Source organism: Heteronotia binoei, chromosome 21 (genome assembly GCF_032191835.1).
Source record: "Heteronotia binoei isolate CCM8104 ecotype False Entrance Well chromosome 21, APGP_CSIRO_Hbin_v1, whole genome shotgun sequence".
In the NCBI taxonomy this organism is placed as follows: Eukaryota; Metazoa; Chordata; class Lepidosauria; order Squamata; family Gekkonidae; genus Heteronotia; species Heteronotia binoei.
Genome location: NC_083243.1, coordinates 149,869,295 through 149,891,640, shown reverse-complemented (window position 1 = coordinate 149,891,640; position 22,346 = coordinate 149,869,295). Strand labels below are relative to the sequence as shown.

Sequence of the window (22,346 nt, the reverse complement as noted above, 5' to 3'; positions counted from 1 at the left end):
AGTTATTTCCATTGTCCAAAATGTAACTTAAGTCTGGTATCTTTCCTTTCCTGTTTTGTCCTTGGCAAATTGGACCTCTGTCTCTTCTAATTAGGGTTGCCAAGTCCAATTCAAGAAATATCTGGGGACTTTGGGGGCGGAGCCAGGAGACATTTGGGGTGGAGCCAGGAACAAGGGTGTGATAAGCATAATTGAACTCCAAGGGAGTTCTGGCCATCACATTTAAAGGGACAGCACACCTTTTTAAATGCCTTTCTTCCATAAGAAATAATGAAGGATAGGGGCACCATCTTTTGGGGCTCATAGAATTGGACCCCCTGGTCCAATTGTTTTGAAACTTGGGTATTTTGGGGAGAGGCACTAGATGCTATACTAAAAATGTGGTGCCTCTACCTCAAAACATAACCCCCCCCAGAGCCCCCAATACCCACGGAACAATTCCCCATTATTCCCTATGGGAATCTTTCTCCATAAGGAATAATAGAGTGCCCAGAATACATTTCCTTCCCCCCCACGCTTTCTAAAGCGGAGGGGGGAGGGCCTCCAAACCAGGGAATCCCCTGCCTCCTCCCTCTCTCTCACACACACAAATACTTACTGGGTCTTGTTCCTGCACAACTTCACTTCCTCTGAAAACGAAAGCAAAACAAAGGGAGGGCCCTTCTCCAACGAAACTGTTACTGACCCTTTCCCATGAAGCCCTTCCTGTTTCCTGTTCAGCCTTAAAGGCACAGATTTTAAAAAGGGATCTGTTTGCAGGTTTCTAAACCTGCAGGAGCTCTCAAGCTATATGATGACTGTTGGGGGCAGGGCTTCCCCCGCCGGCCAGCTGGCTGGGGGAGGGGGGAAGCCTGTAAAAACGGGGGATCCCCCGCTGGGACCTGGGGATTGGGAAGCCTACTTCTAATATATGTTAGAATACATGCATTTATGTTCATATGCAAAAGAGGCCAAAAGCCACACTTTTAATTCCAGTTATACTGTGTAATTCAGCTGTAGATTTTTTTCTGCTGTGCTGTTAAAAAAAACCCCTCAACCCTGTTAGGTTATTATAATGTATGAAATATTCTAGTAAATACCCACTTTGCCAGTAATGTTCCAAGCACAGTAGTTTTCATCAGTGTACTATCCCTTTGTCTTTTTTCCTTCCCAAATATCTTAAATTGATTTTTTTTCTGAGCTTGCACCCCAGCCTCTCACACTCAACTTTTTCTACCTCTTGAATGTGTGATATTTTTCTTGAAACTGCACCATCTTCTGGGGATTGTTTTTGTTCTTCCCAGGCGCTGTTGATTTCTCTGCTTCTCTGCAGCTTCTGAAGGTCAACACTTCCTATTTTATAAAATGGCAACCTCTACTTGCTTTGGCTATTAGTGAAGTTTGTAAGTAGCTTTGGGGCTGTCACTCTTGATTTAACTGAAATCTAAATTTAGAGACTTTCTCCTAGTATATTCTTTTACAGTTTGGAACCAGCTTTTGAGGACTTAAAAAACAACCTTTCTTTGTTGATACAGGAAACTGCTAATATAGCAAATTTTGGCTGGCGCTCACAAAATAGCCTGCTTTTTGAGTAGTCTGCAATCATCCTGAACAGGAGCTGGGAGACTCATAGTGAGCACAGAACTCCTTCTCATCCAGCTATTAATTACCTTTCAGAATTGCTGATTTTGACTTGGAGTAGATCTCAGTATAAGCTTGAAAGCAAGCTGAGTTGACTTTAACTTGTATAATGTCAGTTGGCTTTTCATTCTTGCCAGAGGCTGACAGCTGCAGAAAAAGTATGTATGTGGAGGAGAAACAACTAAGATACATACAATAAATAAGCTCTGAAATTATCTATGTGCTAAAGGTGTGACATACAAATCAATATAAATAGCAAATGAGTAGAACCAGGCATACTGTTCAGAAATTGCACGGAAGCTTCATGATTATCAAATCATTTTCATGCTTCTCCACCATTCTGTGGTGGTTTGGTCTGTCAATCCATGCCAGAAGCTGTTAATTATGAGCAGAACCAGAGTAAATTTCACTATGAAGTTGAGTGGTCATTTTTTTCAAACGTAAGTGTGGGAGGAATGACTGAAATGTAATAAACAAGGCTTCCTCCACAATCATATCCAAGCAGAGGTAAGTTTCTCTTAATATTCCTTACATTAATCTATAAATAACAGTAATATAAAATGCTACCATATCTAGCTCCTTTAAAGTTAGAAATAGGTAATGAATGGACATTTCAATATCATACATTTGACAGCTCCAACAGTGGGTTGAATCCAGTGAATTGTGAATTCATTCTGTTTATGGACCGGCTTGCTACTCTTTTTTCGTAGCAGACTTTTGTGTCTAATAAAGATCAAGGAACCCTCAGGAATAGCATTGGGTGTAGCTTGAGGGAGAATCAACAGACATCTGCTTTCTCACACTCACTAAATAATACACAATCCACTTTTAATGCACTCTGCAACTGGATTTTACTGTGTGAAATGGCAAAATCCACTTGCAAATAGTTGCTGAAGTGGATTGAAACTGCATTATTTAGCATGTGTAAAAGTGCCAAAGCACCTGTTCAGTTGATGAACAACATCACACAAGAGGGAACAGAGATTATTATTATTATTTTTGCTGATTCTATCTTGGGTGTTTATTTCATTGGGTTCATCTTTGCTGTGAGCTTTCTCTTTTCACTCTTTAAAAAAACCGTCTTACCTATTATAGGTCACTGGTAACAACTGATACATAGGCATATTTGAAATGTAGTTCAAACTTTTGTACATTTGTTTTTCATTTTAGTGTCACTCAGGGCTTTTTTTGAAGAAAAAGCCCAGCAGGAACTCGTTTGCATGTTAGGCCACACTTCCTGGTGCCAAGCCAGCCAGAACTGTGTTCCTGTGAATTCTTGCTCAAAAAAAGCCCTGGTGTCACTTATTGTTGTTCTTTTTAGTGACACATAGAAGAAGTTTCTCTTGGATTATGCTCTGCATTGTGCTAGAAGTGGTAGAATATCTTACCAAAAAGGTTGGGTCAGTCTTTTAAAAGTGTTAAAGAATGCTTTTGTTGCTTGTTAACAAGTTATAATTAATTCTATAATTATATAACTGAGTTATAATTAATAACTTGATTAGTAAAGACCATACTATTAGTAAAAAATATGTGTTGTTGATAGCTGATAATTTTCTTTAGTTGGGTATGTCCACACTTGGATCTATAAAATCTGGCATTGTAGAGATCCAAGGAAGTGTCCTTCCTCCTTACAGTAACTAAATAAGGCAGTATTATGTAGAGTAACTGTAGGCAGTTGTAGTAGACATCTTCAAATAGTAGTATTCCTGTGTCCTTTTTTTTTTTTTATCTCAGGGGGTCATGAACAAATCCCGGGAACTTCTTCTAAGGATTTCGATAACTAAGACTTTCCTCCAAAACAATTGCCTTTTATATTACTTTTAAACAAAACTACTAGTCCATCAGGAGTTTCAAAAGGAAAAACAATTTTGCAGAGTACTGGTATGGCAGCACAGACCAATCATTATGGCACCCATTCTCTAGTCCTTTATTTTTCAAGTTTGCAACAATAGGTTGTTGATTCAGTGGACAAGACCAGAACAATTAAGTCCTCTGTTTAGCAGCAGTGCAGCATTTTAATGTCCTCCTCTAATAATGGTCTCATTATTGTTATTCTAAGACTGGGCCTCAGGAGGAGGAATATTTGCTGGAGGTACGTCATTATTTTGCAAATTTCGATTAGCTCATCATGTTGTCTGTACTGTGAAAATCGTAGCTAATTAGAGCAGCCAGTTAGACTACCAGCTTCTGAGCTTATGAGTTAAAAGGTAGCATACTTGATAGGCCAATGATGTGAAAAAGGTGGTTAAAAGAAGGATTAGAGCTGTTGCCTTAGTAACTCTAACATCCATCTGTGAGGGAACAATGGGCTTGTGTTTCTCCCCCACCTTGGTGTAAAAATTGGTTTTGTTTTGAAAGGACAGAGTTCTTTATATGACAATCTGGAATTCAGCTTGAGTGTAGTTTTAGTTGTTATGAGAGACCATTGGGGGATAGGCAGGGTGAAAGGTCATGGTAAGCTGAAGGACATGAAAGGTTGTTGTCTCATATAACAATAGCAGATTGTTTTGACTTATTATTCCTAGCCAACTGCTAAATCAGGTGATGGAACAAATACCTCTAGGTTAGTCAGGTGAAACAGGAAAGAGAGATAATATACCTTGCACAGAACAAAAGATAACTATAGTTCACTTTTATTAAACAAAGTTGGATTTATTTGTGTCCATTCTCTGTTTTAAAAAAAGGAAAGTCTTGTTTACTAATTGACTGTTCCTGTGCACTTTTAAAACTGTACTGCCTCTGTAAGCCCTCAGATATCTGGGAAGCACTCCAATGTGTTAGAAAATGTTATTTAAGCTGTCTTCCCATGAAGAGAAACCCCCAGGAGTATCAGTGATGTGATACTTAACAATAAATTTAGCTGCTGTGCTTTCTCACATTATTGGTTTTTTAAAAAGGTTTTCCTTCAAACACGCAAAGAATAATATTCACTATAAATATGAAGGGAATTTGCTTCCACACTTTACAGCATTTTATTGTCCACAGCACATCTTATGGAAAGTTTACAATAAAGTGTTTTAAGAGCTACTGCTGCGCAGCCCTTTTACTCCCATGTAAAATATACATTTTCTACTTACTTTGTGCAAAGGGAAAGTCAAGTATCTTTGTGCTAGGCCTTCTCTTGAAAGGGTTCTTCCCCTGTCTGTAGGGAACATAATGGTACTTCAGAGCTGTTTAATAAAACAGGTCCAGTATGCGTTTTGCAGGGAAATCATTTTTGTTAGAGTGAAAAGGCTGCAATCTCCTGGATTTTGCCCAGGGCTCCCTAAAACTATCTCATTGCTTTTTAAAAAGTATAGGCATGATAGAAAGATTGAGCTTTCTTTTATTACCTTTTCTGTAGCAGGCCACTTTGACTTTCCTGACCAGCTAGTTTCTTCTCTTCCAGCTCTCCTAACCAAAACAAAATTCCATCTAATCTTCATTATTCCAATATTTCCAACCTGCTTTTGTGAGTGACATTGCTATTTGTAAACATCAGCCCTTGTTGCTTTCTAGGTTACTATCAGAGGTAATTTTTAAAGTGGCTATCTCCCATGCTAATGAAAGGTGGTTGATGGGGCAACTCACAGCCCCCTTCTGTTGCTGTCTATATTCAGGGGACTCTTCAGGTGTGCAGAAAAATAGGACTTTGCAATTTAGGGGGGTGGGGGTGGAATCTCTCCCTACTTCAGGAATTCATAAGGTTGAGAACAGCTAAGAATAAGATATAGGGGGAAAATGATCTTTGGATAGAGTTGCCAACTTCCAAGTAGGTACTATAGAGAAAAAGGGGGGCTTCCTGAGTTTAAGAAAGACTATAATTGAAAAAACATCAGGGTGAAACTATACTATCAAAACATATATGTAATAGGGAAAACCCTTTTGGCCTCTACTTCTGAGTAGACTCTGCTCCTAAATAATCTAAGATAAACAATATGAATGTGCACAAAAGGCACTTTAATAATCCAAAGCTTCTACCTTAAACAGACTGCAATATGGAACACAAGAGTGCACACAGGCACTTAACCTCTATTCTCAAACAGTCTGCACCAAAATGAATTCAAAACAGTCTGCAGAAAAATAAATCCAAGTGCACAGAGGCACTTTTAAAGTGCACGTAGGCACTTTTAGAAAGTTAAGAGTCTGCTGTTGACTCATAAACCAAAATTATAAGGAAACAGTCTGTAATGAATTCTTTCATCCAGATTGCACACAGAAACGTAAATAAACAAATTATCCCACTTCACAGTCTTGCTTGTTCAGTCCACTGTTTTCTCCCATGCTAATGAATAAGTTCATCCATATAAAGCCAGTCCACGTTAGCTGGTGTCAAACGTTTCGTTGCCTTTTTCAAGACTGATGGCTTTTAAGTGGAACCCAAAAATCCTGTCTCTTCCTCACAAGGCTCTAGCTCATTCTTTGTAAGGATGGAGTGGGTTCTTCAAGTAGGGCCTGGAGTTCTCCATGAATTACAACTGATCTCCAGACAACAAAGATGCTGTAGTTGACCTCTGGAATGAGGAAATTACCTGGGCAGTTGATGTGCTCTTTTCTAGGCACTTGCGAGTGTCAGAACCCAGAGTTCATCCGCTGGCTGACTGGATCCTAGAGGTAGTTAATGTCTTCTTGAGAGACTGGGTGGTATGTCCACTGTTAAAGATACCTACCCTGTTCCACGTGTTCTGTTCTTGATCAAGGTGATTGAACAGATGGTGGCTGGACAATGTCAAGTGGTGGATTGTTTGAATCCTTTCCACTCTGATTTTAGTTATGGTTATGGAACTGAAACAGCCTTGGTTGCCCTGGTGGATGACCTGCATAGGGAAATGGACAGCTTTGTTGGGTCATCCAGCTGTGGCTGTTCCTGGTCAGAAAAGATCTGGCCACTGTGGTGCATGTGGTAGTCACCTCTGGATTAGATTAATGCAATGCACTTTCATGAGGCTGCTTTTGAATAGTTATCAGAGACTTCATTTGGTGCAAAATGCTACAGTCTGATGTTGACTAAAGTGGGTCATAGGGACCATATAACTCCAGTCTCAGCCTATCAATACTGGCTCCCAGCCTGTTTCCAGGCATAATTCAGGGTACTGATGTTGACCTTAAAAGGCTTATATGGTTTTGGACCAACATACCTGAAGGACTTCTTACTCCCTTGTGAACCTTCTAACCACTGTGGTCATTTCTTGAGACCCTGCTTCAGATGCCCCCACTATCTGACAGGCAGGCAGCAACCCAGGAGAGGGGCTTCTCAGTTGAAGCACCGAAACCCTGGGACTCTCTTTCCAGGGAGACTCATCTGCCCCCTTCTGCAGTTTTGTTTGGTGTTCCTTCAGTGATTCCTCCTTGCTAGCCAATGTTTTGATTGCTTTAATGTTTTTGTTATATGTATTTTAGCTCTAGTTTTACTTGTTTAATGATGTTTTGGTTAGTTTTAGTGGTTTTCAGGGCTTTTTTGTAGGAAAAAGTCCAGCAGGAACTCATTTGCATATTAGGCCACACCCCTGATGTCACCATTGTTCTCCACAGAGCTTTTTGGTAGGGAAAAACCCAGCAGGAACTCATTTGCATATTAGGCCTCACCCCCTGGCACCAAACAGGCCAGAACTGCATTCCTGCTAAAAAAAAAAGCCCTGGTGGTTTTTCAAATGTTGGATCTAAATTTTGTAAGTAAGTAAATAAATATCAGTTCTCCTGGAGGTGATGACTGCTTCAGAGGTCAAACTCCTTGATAGACCATACAGTCCTGGTGAAATCCCTCATGAAATCGCTTCCACAGGTACCACACTCAGATCTCAAGGACTGTCCCAGTGTAGAGTTAACCTGTTCAGAATTTAACCCATTCAGGTTCTTGAGATCTTATAAAATCTTAGTAGAGTCATCTCAAGTGTGGGATAAATTTCCTAAATTTGCTGCAGTTAGGAGAACAATGATCCCCCCCAGTTTCTGTTTATTTGATTGGGGTGGAACTGGGGAAAAAAACTTAATAATTACTATGTTTGTCCCTTTAGAAATTCTGGCCTGACTTAAACTTTTTTTTTTTAAGATCAGACTGCTTCTTATCTTTTCCTTGCTCCTGGCCACTCTTGCTTTTCCCCCTTCTGATAACAGCCTTGCATAAACTGATAACTGATTTTTTTTTTTGCTAGCTAGTCACATTTACCCTGCATTTGAGTGTGTTAATGATACTTACCATACTTGATCCTGAAGCACAAACCAATAGATTTGCAAGAAGTGGCATATTGACTTCTCATATTAAGAAGTAGTAGGAGCTGGCAAATCCTTAATGGGCAAATCATTTAATATTGGCTTACTATGTAAGTATTTTCTTCAATGTTTATCACTTGTTAGGGGTCTAATTAAAAATTTAAACAAAAATTATATAATGGTGTAGTTTATGTTGATTTTATTCATGAAACCTGGATGGAAAAACAAACAATAATATTCACTTTTTATGAGTGGTATTACAAAGGGTTAATGAGAAGAGAACTGTAAATGATCTAGAAAGTTGATTATTAATCCAGCAAGAGAAAAATATCCATCCAGTAAGCAAGAATTTAGTACCCAATAAGCTGATAATACTGTTCAGCCTGTCGGAGTGGAATGGCAGAGTCAGGTAAGCACAGACATCTTCTTAGAAACGTTAAACATTTTCCTTAAGGGGGCATCTAATTTTAGATGGATTTAAATAAGAGTTATTATGTTAATCACACCATAATCCACTCCCCCCTTAAGTAAACAAAACCAATTTAAAAGCTGCTTTGGTAATAATATTGCTTTATACTACTAGATTGTAAAATACCTTTGAAAGCCAGGATTGAGTTGTAGTTTAGAACAAGAAGAGATTAGAAAAACCAGAACAAGCTCTAATGTGACGTTAAATAAAATAATCCTTCATGGTAACAATTTCAGAAATTGTATCATTTGTTTTGTAGTGGAAGAGCTCCAGAGTATTGAAAAGTGAAAGTTATCGTTGTAAATATAGGATTTCACAAGAAGAAAGATCATAATTATGAAAATAGAATCATCTTGGATGATATGGTCATGATAATATCTTCTATCATCTTTTAAATGCTTTATTTTCCTACTTCTTGAAAATGGGTTTCAAATGTGGAGGGGGAGGGGAGGGGAGCAACAGGAGTTGAGAGAGGCCTGTTAAGGCATGTTTATTGAAAAAGTTCAGCAAACCAAAGCTTTACATTGTTTGAAAAGACTAATTATTAGCCAGCTTTTCTGAAGAATTTATTTGTAAAATGAATGTCAGACCCCTTTGTTATTAGCTGCTGCATTTTCTGTGCTCTTCCAGTCAGTTGTTAGACACAAGCAAATTAATTTACCATTTAAGCAAACAGTTTTTAATTTTTTTTTATTTTTTTTCTATTTTTTTCCGTTTAAGCAAACAGTTTGAGGCTCCGGAACAGCATAAGTGCAAGGCCTGTTTAAGATAATCCAGCTTGTTCCACTGGACCACTGTTTCATGCTAAAGATCTTTGTGTACAGGATAAACAGTCAATCAACTGCCTCTAGATTATATTAAGGCAACTTCTAATACGGTTGCCAGCCTTCAGATGAGGCCCGGAGATCTTCCGCTTTTACCACTGATCTCCAGGTGGCAGAGATCAGGGTTTGCCAGGTCTGTGTTGGAAAATACCTGGTGACATTGGGGGTGGAGCTGGAAGAGGACAGGGTTTGGGCAGGGGAAGGGCCTCAGCATGGTACTGTGCCATAGAGTCCATCCATCAAAGCAACCATCTTCTCCAGGGGAGCTCATCTTTGCCAACTGGAGATAAGTTGTAAAAGCAGGAGATCTCCAGACCCCACCTGGTGGCTGGCAACCCTAGCCCCCCTGGAGAAAATGGTTGCTTTGGAGGGTGGACTCTATGGCATTGTACCATGCTGAAATCCCTCCCTCCTGAAAATCTGCCCTCTCCCAGATCCATCCCCAAAGTCTCCAGGTATTTTCCAGCACAGTCCATGCAACCCTACTAGTGTAAAAAGTTTCCCTTTTGACACACCACAGACTCATTTAGGAAAAGGGTCAGAAAGTAGCCACATATTTGAAACATCTGAGTATGAAATGTCTGTACCAGGGGTCATTTTGTAGAAAAATAGGTGGTGGAGCTCATCAAGGGATTGTTATGCAGCTGCACATACTATTCAATAGACAAGGAGGTGGAACTCTCAGAAGGAGGAGGAGGAACTCCCAGAAAGGTTCAGGAGCTGCGCTCCTGTGAGCTCCCACTGAATCTGAGGCCTGGTCTGTACTGTGGTAAGGACTTGGGTGTTTTGCTAGGTGTTTTATAATAATAATAATAAAAAATAATAATAAAATTTTATTTATATTCCGCCCTCCCCGCCAAAGCGGGCTCACGGTGGCTAACAACAAATTCATATGATTATACAAAGGTTTAAAATCACATTAGTTTTAAAACATTCCAATTTAACCAATACAATATAAAAATTTCAGGTGCTAATTCCATTCATAAAATAGTGGTGACAAAAGTCACCCAACATCAGTCGGTCAACCGGCAAAGGCCATCCTGAAAAGGGTGGTCTTGCAGGCCCTGCGGAACTGGTCAAGGCTCCACAGGGCTCACACTTCTTCCGGAAGCTGGTTCCATAGGTGTGGAGCTGCGATAGAGAAGGCCCGTGTGCGAGTATTTTGCAGTTTGGCCTCTTTTGGTCCGGGGATAGTCAGCTGGTTCTTCCCTGCTGATCTCAGTGCTCTCTGGGGTTCGTATGAGGAAAGACGGTCCCTCAGGTAGGCAGGTCCTCGGCCATATAGGGCTTTAAAGGTAATAACCAGCACTTTGTAACGAACCCGGTAAGTAATTGGCAACCAGTGCAGTCCGCGTAGCCCCAGCTGTATGTGCTCCCACTTCAGGAGCCCCAATAACAGCCTAGCCGCCGCGTTCTGCACTAGCTGCAACTTCCGGGTTCGGCACAGAGGCAGCCCCATGTAGAGGGCATTACAGTAGTCCAATCTTGAGGTGATCATTGCATGGATCACTGTTGCTAGGTCCCGGCGCTCCAGGAAGGGAGCCAACTGCCTTGCCCGCCTCAGGTGGAAGAACGCCGACTTGACAGTGGCTGCTATCTGGGCCTCCATTGATAATGAAGGCTCCAGTAGGACTCCCAAGCTCTTGATCTGGTGCGCCGCTTTCAGCAGCACACCGTCAAACACCGGGAAAGGTATTTCTCTCCCTAGGGCGCTGCGGCCCACGCAAAGGACCTCTGTCTTCGTCGGGTTCAGCTTCAGCCCACTCAGCCTAAGCCAGGTTGCCACGGCCTGCAATGCCAGGTCCAAATTCCCTGGAACGCAGTCCAGCCGGCCATCCATTAGCAGATAGAGCTGGGTGTCATCTGCATATTGGTGACATCCAAGCCCATACCTCCGGGCAATATGGGCAAGGGGGCGCATATAGATGTTAAATAGCATCGGGGAGAGAACTGCTCCCTGTGGCACCCCATAATCTAGTGTGTGCCTCTGGGACAGCTCACCCCCGATTGCCACCCTTTGTCCTCGTCCCTTGAAGAAGGAGGAAAGCCATTGTAGGGCTAGCCCCCTAACCCCTATGTCGGCAAGGCGGTGGGTCAGTAGCTGATGGTCGACCGTATCGAATGCGGCTGACAGATCTAGTAGCATCAGCACCGCCACGCCGCCTCGATCCAGATGCCACTGGAGGTCATCTACTAAGGCGACCAGCACTGTCTCTGTCCCATGACCTGGGCGAAAGCCGGACTGGCAAGGGTCTAGGATGGAAGCGTCATCCAGAAAACCCTGCAACGGCAATGCCACTGCCCTCTCAATAATTTTACCAAGAAATGGTAAATTGGAGACCGGTCGGTAATTTGCCAATTCGGCCAGGTCTGCTGTACTTTTTTTCAGGAGGGGGCAGACCATGGCCTCTTTCAAGGATGTTGGAAAGTGCCCCCCAGAGAGGGATCTATTTATGATGTCCCGTAGAGGACATCTAAGCTCCCTTTGGCAAGATTTAATCAGCCAAGAGGGGCAAGGGTCCAAATCGCAAGTTGTTGGGCATGCAGAAGAGAGAATTCCGTCAACTTCCTCCAGGGTGAGTGGGTCGAAGCGATCCAGAATGAAATCGGAAGACAGGCACGGAGCCTCAAGTTCCTGTACTGTATTCAATGTGATAGGCAGGTCCTGGCAGAGCGACGTAATTTTATCTGCAAACTATTTCGCAAAAGCCTCACAGCCTATCTCTAATTCTCTCACATTTGGTCTGCCTTGAGGCAGTGTAGTAAGACTTCCAATTATTCTGAACAATTGAGCTGGGCGTGAATTTGCAGACGCAATCCTGGCCGCAAAGTAAGCTTTCTTCGTGGCCTTGACTGCCATCTCATATGACCTCATAAACATTCTATAGGATGTTCTCGTCGCTTCATCACGAGTATGCTGCCACTGCCTCTCTAGTCGTCTGAGCCCTTGTTTCAGCTGGCGTAACCCCAAGGTGTACCATGGCGCCAGCCTCACGTGAGGGCGTAGAGGACGTCGATGTGCGATCTCGTTGATTGCCCTGGATAGCCAGTTTTGCCAGGCCTCCACCAGGTCATCAAGGGAATCACCAGTGGGCCAGGGATTCCGCAGGGCCATTTGGAACCGTTCCGGGTCCATTAGGCTCCGCGGGCGAGCCAAAATAGGCTCTCCGCCCATACAGTCACATTTTCAGTCACAGGGTTGGGGCAGTGTCTCCATTTGGGCCTTGAGGGCTAGGTGATCTGACCGTGGTACCGCTTCTACCGCGATATCGTTCTCCAAAATCCCGGATGCAAAGATCAGGTCTAACGTGTCCAGCCTGATGCGTGGGTGTCGTGACAAATTGAGAGAGTCCCAGAGTCGCCATGGACGACACCAGATCCATCGCCTGATTGGAGGCCGCATCATCAGCGTGGACGTTGAAATCACCCAGGACCATAAGCCCTGGGTACTCCAATGCCCAGCCTGCCACCGCCTCCATCAGGGATGGTAAGACGTTGGCTGGTGCGTTAGGCGGACGGTACACCAGCCAGATCGCCAACCCCTCTCCAACATCCCACGCTAGACCAGCACATTCAATACCCTCGATCGTTGGGGCCGGGAGAGCCCGGAAGGAGTAACCCTTCTGTATGAATAACGCCACCCCTCCCCCCTCCTGCTAGTCCATGATTGATGAAAGACCGAGTAACCCGGGGGGGGATCATCTGGGAAAGAGCCACTGTCTCCCCATCTCGCACCCAGGTTTCGGTCACGCAAGCCAGGTCCACGTCCTGCCGAAGCAGGAACTCTCTGAGGGTTGAGGTCTTATTATTCACGGACCTGGCGTTGCATAACACCAATGATGGAGATGGGCACTTCCTCTTGGCCCCACTACCTGTCACCGTTGGGATGGGAAGTAGACTGCAAGGAGGCCGAGCACTGTTTTGTCTCCGCCTCCTTCTGTTACACTTCTGTCTATTCCCACTGTCATACCTTCCCCTCCCCAGGAGCACTGGAATCCCCTGGCCAAGCATCCACACCCATGCCCGGTGTAATTTTCCTAATCCCGGACAGTCTTCCCCCTCCCATCCAGATTCTCAGTCTGCAGCTTGAGTTCCTGCTTCACCATTGCTTCAACCCCCTTATTGTCTGACTCGCTATATATTAGGTCGAATTAATTAATTTAGAAAAACCCACCCTACTACTCCCTCTAATTGATTAGTCACGTTAATTTATTCCTTTCCATTTCTAGCACATTAATAAATAATTCCCCCCTTATAATTTCCCGATTAATCTGCTAAAAATATAAATATATAAATATATCTATTTCAATATATAAATGTATAATAACAATCCAATTACTAATCAATCAATTAAAATCTAATTAAATAATTAATAATATATTCCATATAGTGGTCAGTGGTCAGCTATCTCGTTGATTGCCCTGGATAGCCGGTTTTGCTCCTGTTTGACTCTTTAAGCATTACAAAGGTGCATACTGGGCTATTTTTGTCCCATTCAGAAATATATTGTTACAGAATGAATACAGAAGTATAATGCTGCAATCATCTCAATAAGTCCAGAAAAGGGCAACTAGAATGATTAAAGGGTTGAAACTATGAAGAAAGGTTAAAACACTTGGGGCTCTTTAGCTTGGAGAAACGTCGACTGTGGGGTGATATGATAGAGGTTTACAAGATAATGCATGGGATGGAGAAAGTAGAGAAAGAAATACTTTTCTCCCTTTCTCACAATACAAGAACTCGTGGGCATTCAATGTAATTGCTGAGCAGTCAGGTTAAATCAGATAAAAGGAAGTACTTCTTCACCCAAAGGGTGACTAACATGTGGAATTCACTGCCACAGGAGGTGGTGGCGGCTACAAGCATAGATGGCTTCAAGAGGGGGTTAGATAAAAATATGGAGCAGAGGTCCATCAGTGGCTATTAGCCACAGTGTGTATATGTATGTGTGTGTGTGTGTGTATATATATATATATATATATATATATATATATATTTGGCCACTGTGTGACACAGAGTGTTGGACTGGATGGGCCATTGGCCTGATCCAACATGGCTTCTTTTATGTTCTTATGTTCTAAATCAGCAGCGGCATAATATATGATTATTTATTATGACTGTTACGTAGTAAAAGAACTAGACTTCATCCCAATATCTTTATTCATTTCTATATGAATAAATACTGGAAAAAATGTTTCCTTGAGTTAAGATAATGCAACTCCTCCCCAGTGCAATCCTAAAGAGTTATACTGTTCTTGACTTCAGTGGACTTAAAAGGATGCAACTATGTGCTTACGACAGGGGGAGGAATGATTCTAGGATGATGCCTGCTATTCATTATTTGAATTAAGAATAACAATAAATATTAATTTGTTGGATTAATCAGAGACACCTTTTAAATCAATAATGCTTTTAAATTCAGTCTGAATTTAACATTGCTTATCTATTATTTATTAATTTTAAAATGTCTTGTCAGAATTAAAAAATGACAAAGTTGATGTATGTGGTTTGCTGAATACTTCCATATTACAGTTTACATTAAGTTTTTTTGTGTGTCATGCCATATTTTATTTTATTTTTTATTTTGGTTCATTTATATTTTGCCCTATCCCAAGTGGGCTCAGGGCAGATCATAGACATATAAAATCAACACATAATGCAATAAATGAAATGCAATAAAACCAATAAAAGCCAATAAATACAATTAACATAGCACACAATACAGTATAGTGTAACAAAGTAACAAATAATACAGATTGGGGTAAATTAGTGGCCTCGATATGTCAGTTCAGATCACTGTTCAGATCACTGTGGGGGAGGATGGCCGATGGTATAGGCAGTAACCCGGGGTTTCCGCCTGCCTCAGCCAAACACCTAGCAGAACAGCCAGGGATAGGTTGGGGGCAATTGAGTGCAGAGGATCCCAATCCCTCGTTGGGGACAGGGGATCTCCTGATTTGGAGGCCCTCCCTCACTTCAGGGTTATCAGAAAACGGGGAGGATATTGAATGTCTGCTGGGCACTCCTATATCCTATGAAGACTGGCCCCAATAGGGTATACTGGAGAATTGGTATCTGGGGCTCTGGAGGGGGGGGGGGGACTGTTCTTTGAGGTAGAGGAACCAAATTTTCAACATAGCATCTGGTGCCTCTCCTCAAAAAGTGCCACAAACTTTTGGACCCAGGGGTCCAATTCTATGAGCCCCAAAAGAAGGTGCCCCATCCTCCATTATTTCCAATGAAGGGAAGGCATTTAAAAGGAGTGTGGTCCCTTTATTGTGATGGCCAAAACTCCCTTCAGAGTTCAGTCACAACCCTGCTCCTAGCTCCACATCTCCTGGCTCTGCTCCCAAAGTTTCCAGAATTTCCTGAGTTAGACCTGGCAGCCTTAACCAGGGATGATGCAGAGTGAAGAAAAACAAGTAATTTTAGGTTTGCAATAAGGAATTTATCACATCAAGAATCTGCATATTGAGTTACCTTTTTAACCAACCCAAAGTCACTTAATGTGCATGTATATTTATATGAATAAAAACTATAATTCAAATGTTACTTTAATTGCAGGAAATCAGAAAAAAATGAACATTTCTTCAAACTCCTATAGTGACCCAAACTGCTTTTCATCATTTTAGTTGTTAAAGGACTCCTGCGCCACTTTGTCAAGGGTCTCTTCATTGCCTTGTATGTTCTCAGCTTGATCAGTATAATGGGGTTCCCTGTTATTGCCTTTTAGCATTAGCTGAATAGCACTGCACAAGTTTTTGTCTCGTGGGCTGCAGGTACTAATTATATGTTTGCCTTTTAGTTAACAGTTTGTTTCTATGCTACATTCAAACCTTCCAGCCATAAAAACCCAAAGTAACCTGGCCCTGAGATGTCTTAGGGTAGGAAGAACTGATTTCAATCTTTCATGGTCTGTTTTTTTCCAGTGGAATTCAGTGGTCTATTGACCTACTTTAAATTAACCAAAAATCAGACCATATATTTAGGATCCTTCAACAGTTAAGGCTTAGCTAATTTCTATCGAGAGCTCCTAAGTATCTGAGTATCAGTTGTCAGTGGTGAGGTCCATATTGTGGAATCCAGATCCACCAGGCTTCCTTCTTTCAGTGTTTAAAATGTATATAACCAGTTTTGAGACTGAACTTTTCTGAATAGTTTGTCTGAAAGCTAGAAATGGGCTCGGAGAGGGTCTTAAAACTGTGCTGTGTCTAATTGTGTTTATCTCTATGTTTTAGATGGATTGTATTTACAATGATTTATACTATACTGGGTGAGCCACTTGGAATGTTCTATGACAGTATTCCCTATTTTCAGGGTTGCGACCCGGTACCGGGCCATGCAAGCCTCAATGATGGGTCACCAGGGGCGACCCAACTGCCCCTCCCCTATTTATTTGCGATGCCATGCTCCAGCCCCTGCCCTCCACGCCGCCGCCGACTGTAGCACTCTTTGAGCGTCCTTCAGGTGGACAATTCTCAGAGAGCACTACAGAGACTGTGCGCTGGCCAGAAGCCCTCCCCCCATCCCTCTCTGATGTTTGGAAACATCAGAGAGGGTGGGGAAAGCTCCTGGCCAGTGCACAGTATCTGTATCACTCCCTGAGTGTCCTCCACGCAGACCACGGGGGGAAAAATGGATCATGGGGGGAAGGGAAGTTTGGGAAACCCTGTTCTACTATATGAAACTGGTTTATGTTAAATGCTAAACAAGGAACATATGAACTGGCTGTTTGAATCTGTATAAAAGCCACTTTGGGTGTTCTGTCCCTTCGTTGCACTCTTATATAACTAACAAAACTGTCCTAGATAGTGGGAAATGGTGACTTGTCTAGGTATGTCCCACTTCCATGAGTTCTTGATTAACTTCCCCATGTGAATCAGGGGTAAATTGCCCACACGGTGAGCTGGAGGGAGGAAGTTATGGGTCTATGTTGGCTCTGTACATCAAAGTGCATTGTGCCATTTTTTTGGTTGTTGTTGTGGAAGAATTTGTGCTATGTGAGAAGGCAGAAAAAATGTACTTTTAAAGCAATCTCTTGCTTCCTTTTAAAGCACAAGCTATAGCTGTGCAGTAAGCCATTGGTGAGCCATTAATAGCACAGAATGGGCAAAGGAGGGCATTAGAGAGAAGCTGGGAAGTAGATTTAGAGTGGTAGTAGTATCATCTTATGTGGCATTTGTGCTATGTATTCATCAATCCATTCAATGAAAAGTAGATTGGCAAGGGATTGGCAAGCAAAGCAAGAACTCTGGTCGAAAGCAACTGATTGGCCTGCTTAAAAGCTGAACCATAAACAGTAAATGATAATAGGGTGGATTGATTTAAATAATTGATTTAAATGACCCCTTCCAATCACTGATTAAAACTAAGCCTCTAACTTTCCAATTCATGTACTTCCTGACTTATATGTCTATTAAGTGGGCTCTCCTTTGGAGGTTTTGATTCTGATTCTGCAAACTTAGGCAGATTCTATGAACTGAGATTCTGTGAACTTCGGCATATCATGAGTAGGGCAGGCGAAGGTATTTGTGAGTTTCCTGCATTGTGCAGGGGGTTAGACTAAATGACCCTGGAGGTCCCTTCCAACTCTGAGAATCATAGAGGTTATTATAGATAATCAAGTGGTTATTATAACAATTAAAACACACATGCCTGCTACGGATGCCAGCCTCCAGGTGGGATCTGGGGACCCCCTGGAATTACAGCTCATCTCCAGACTACAGAGATCAGTTCTCTTGGAGAAAATGGATGCTCTGGAGGATTGTACCCCCACTGAGGTTCCTATCTTCCCCAGGCTCAATTCCCAAATCTCCAGGAGTTTCCCCACCTGGATCAAGCAACCCTACCTCCCCTTCCCCTGCCAGTGTCCAGGGAGGACCTGACAACCCTATCTTCAGCTGAGTAGATTTTATATTACCCATTGTAAGCCAAATTGCCCTCAATGAGAGGTTGGGGAATTAGAGTGGTGGGCAACTATGGCTCAGCAGGATACAGAACCTATGTATACAGGAGATGACCTCCAGAACTTTCCTCTAAATAACGAATAGAACGTTTGATAAAATATAAATGGTTTTTATTATAAAAATCAGTCAAGCATACAAGGAAATAAATTCATTCAACACTCATACAGACCTAAGAAAATTAGAAGGAAATTGATAGGGGTAACATGAAGGGGAAATACAGACAAGGTGATACTTTACCTATCGTAGTCTTCAGTTGAAGCTCCAATAGCGATGAAAAAGGGAAGGGGGAGCAGGACATGGTCAGCGTATCTTACTATTGGGGGCCCAAAACTGATCAGGTTTTGGGGGTGAATCTATACAGCAGGGTTGGGATACTGTCAGATGCACACCTGAGGATCCATGGGTCAGACCTTTTAAGAACTACCATGTACCCTTGGGGGGTGAGGTCAGATGGCCTGTGACATAAGGGTCAGATGGGCTATGATGCTGGGACATGTGGTATGTGAACTCAGCAAAGGGAAGGCTCCATGGTGACATTTGGAAAGTAACAGGGATTAATGGGTTTAGCATAACTGAACAAAGTTATCTAATGTGACAATACAGGGCCAAATTGTTATCTAAAGTGACACCCAACTTACACAATGGTGTTGATCTCCAAGTTGGGCTTGGTCTTTGTCATTAACTCATCTTGGCTGGCAAAGTATTTTGTGTGATGTTCAGTTTAGACAGGCTGGCCGGATGCACACAGAGATAAGCTTGATTGCTTTATGGAAATGAACAGATTGCACATTGAGTACGTGGGTCTCCCACTTCACTCTCATGGCATTCCGAAGATGCAGGAAGATGATCACAGATGCTGTTAGTCCTTGTAATGGCTTCCATCAGGAGGGCTGAAAACCACATAGCTGGACAGCTCATGGTGGCCGCACAATCTTTTGTTCCAGACTTGCACACAATAGCAGGCTGGGAGTCCTTCTTGCTGGGTTATTTATTTATTTATTTCCATAGATTTCCCAAAGTGGGTTCAGGGTAGCTTCCAACATAACAATACAATCAAAACAGTTTAAGAACAATTAAAACAGTTTAAAATTAAGACAATTAAGCCACAGCTCCCATTAGTTGAGGCGACATGGATGGTGTGGACAGATCAATTAGGCATACTTGTCCCAACCTAGATGTTCAAAAATCTCTATATCGGTTTTAAGCAATCAGTGCAGAGGGGGCCAGATTAAATTATAAGGGTGTCCCCCTGCCTCAGCCATAGGCCTGGTGGAACAGTTCCGTCTTATAGGCCCTCCAGAATGGTAACAAATCCAGGAGGGCCTGAACCTCCACAGGGAGCTGATTCCACCAGGTCAGGGCCAGGGATGAAAAAGCCCTGGCCCTGGTTGAGGCAAGCCGGACGTCCCTTGGGCCAGGGATGGTCAGAAGATGATGGCTGGCCGATCGTAATGACCTCCGGGGCTCATATGGGGAGAGACGGTTAGGGCCTGTCTGTGGGAGCATTGCCTTGAGGACTGAGGCTCAAACAGTTCACATAGGCCTGGCAGAAAGCTTGCAGCTTGGCCTATGCCCAAGTATAGATGTGTGTGAGAACTAGAAGTCCAGGTATCCTGGCAGCTGGACCAGAAAACATGATGTTCATATAGAATGGAGAGGGGTGTTTGGCTCACACCATATTTATATTACCATAGTCCAGAATCTTTTCTTAAACTGCCCACTTTCTATCCTAAGGACCAAGCTTGATGTAATGTGAGAGATCTCCTGTTTTATTTTGTTTTAATAAAAAAAAGTAACGTGACTGTTTTGAAGACTGAGGCAGCACATTGTGGTGGGGCACTCAATACTTTCCTCCTGTGCTGTTTCCCCAGTTCAGTGGCTGCTGCCTAAATACTGCAATCAGGGCTTTTTTTGTAGCAGGAACTCTTTCGCACATTAGGCCATGCCCCCTGATGTAGCCTTCCTCCAAAAGCTTACAGGGCTCTTAGTACAGGGTAAGCTCCAGGAGGACTGACTTCATCCGGAGGCATGGCCTAATATGTGAAGGAGTTCCTTCTACAAAAAAAGCCCTGGCTGCAATTACCCTGGCATAAAGGGAAAAAATAATACCTATCTTTTCTTCCCTCCCCTGTTCTACATAGGGTTGCCAAGTCCAATTCAAGAAATATCTGGGGACTTTGGGGGTGGAGCCAGGAGACTTTGGGGGTGGAGCCAGGAGACATTAGGGGTGGAGCCAAGATCAAGGCTGTGACGACCCTGAAGGGGGGGAGGGCCTCCAAACCAGGGGATCCCCTGCTCCCACCTGGGGATTGGCAACCCTACCGGCCAGCAGGGAAGGCGAGGAGGCAGCCAGGCCAATCTTTCCCAATCTCCTCGCCTCAAACAGCGGCCCCCAACACATTCGATTCCCTCCCTCGCAAGGGGCGTTGCCAAGCAACTCCCTGAGGAGGGCAGGTGAAGAGGGGAGGAGTTGAGGCGTACCAGGGCGGAGAGGAGGGGTCGCTGCTGCTCTCTCGGGTTTACCCTGGCTCTGAGGGCTGATGACTAGGCAGCCTGGCTCTGGGGGTGGTGGGTGGCGGCGGCGCGATGTCTCCCCTTCTTCTTCCGGGCGGGGCCTCCCCGCGGGCTCAAGCCTCGGTTTAGCGAAGGCGGCGGCGATTCCACTACTACTGCGCGCGCACACCACGACGACAGCAGCCTCCTCCTTTTTCTTCCCCCTCCTTTTGCCTTTCTCAACACCGCCCCTCCCCTTCCTTCTGCCTCCTCCTCCTCCCGCCACGGCTCAATTCAGCGCCGCCTCCTCCTTCTCCGGCGGAGAAGCGAAGCGCGTCCCCCTTGCTCCTCAGGGTCCTAGAAGGATCCAGATTCGGGGCTCGCCACGCTTCTCCATAGCTGCTCCTCAGGCTGAGCCCATCTCGGAGGAGTAGCTACAGAGAAGAGGCGGCAGCAGCGCAGCGGCGTTGCCCGCTCCTTGGCGCTGTTTCCCACCCTTCCCCCGCTTCCATTTGGGGGGGGCGGGGGAAAAGGCTGGAAAAACTGGGGTCCCCCGCCAGAGCGGGAGGGTTGGGACCCCTAGTTCTACAGAGGTTTGCAGCACCAATTAATTTAATTTGGGGAATACTCATTTGTATAGTTCCTTTCCCCAGTTTTCAAAGCATTCATGCCTGTTCCTGCAGGCTTCTGTGTTCATGGATCTCCTGTATTGCTTCCATTATTGACTCTAAGTAAGCTAGGAAAGGAGGAAATGTAAATGTGAAAATATGTTTAGTTTTGGTATTCTAGAAGCCTGCAGCTTTCCTGTTTGCCTTAAAACAAAATCTAGAGGATGAGTGGATTGGTAGGGTGTGTCCCTTGTGAACAAGAATGCCTATATTGCTTGGTTGACAAAGGTGAAATATTTATAATTGACACAATAAGACAAGGCTACCACATATTTATTGTTAGTTCTGACTTGTTTTAATGGCATTGGCCTGTTTTTCAATGGTTATGTGTTAATGGTGTTAATCTGGTTTCTATGGTTTTATGTTATTTTTTAAAATTAGTTGAAACTACTTTGAGCAAGTCACTGGAGAGGCAGCATATATATATATTTTCCAAATAAATATATATTTATAATACTTGACAAGTCATTGAAGATCAGTCCATAAGACTTGCCAGTTAACCAACTGCAAGAAATGCTGTTGCAGACTCCTTGCCAAATTCTGTGAAAATATTTCTGTCACAGCTGGGGATAGTGGCTCTCATTCTACAGTGTGGTTCCGTGGTCTGCAGAGTAGCCCCAAGAAAAAGATTCTGTACTGTGGCTAATGTTATATAACATCTGTGTTTTTTTTTCAGTTATGTCACATGAGGGCTTTTTTTTTTCTGGAAAAAGAGGTGCTGGAACGCTCAAGAGGAAAAAGGAGAAACACATGGGGTGCCCCTCATGAATTTTTAAACATGTGAAAAATTTGTTTCCCCAAAGAGGTTCCAGAACTCCATTCTGCAGTGTTCCCCCAGAAAAAAGCCCTGTGTCACACACAGTCTTTTACAGTCACAAAAGATATTATTGCAATATTGATTATCTTTTCCAGAGCTCACATTCAATACATTTCTACATTAAGGAGGGTCAAGGAGATGAAAATTTAAGAAATGAAATGTATCAAGGAAAGGAAAGGTCCCCTGTGCAAGCACCAGTCGTTTCTGACTCTGGGGTGACGTTGCTTTCACAACGTTTTCATGGCAGACCTTTTACGGGGTGGTTTGCCATTGCCTTCCCTGGTCATTACACTTTCCCCC

At 43.3% G+C, this 22,346-nt stretch overlaps 1 protein-coding gene across 11 annotated transcripts in view; it reads left to right on the top strand.

The window, feature by feature from the left end:
• SOX6 (SRY-box transcription factor 6) overlaps window positions 1–22,346 on the top strand; it is an 841,142-nt gene that overhangs the window by 233,952 nt on the left and 584,844 nt on the right. The window contains exon 1 of one of the 11 annotated variants that reach the window (XM_060261705.1): window positions 7,838–7,919. The exons of 9 other annotated variants lie outside the window; for them this stretch is intronic. In XM_060261705.1, the coding sequence (XP_060117688.1) occupies window positions 7,918–7,919 (2 nt within the window). In that variant the 5' untranslated portion in view covers window positions 7,838–7,917. Of the gene's footprint in view, window positions 1–7,837; window positions 7,920–8,144; window positions 8,219–22,346 lie in introns of those variants that run through there. One more of the 11 variants, XM_060261706.1, reaches the window with a different exon arrangement.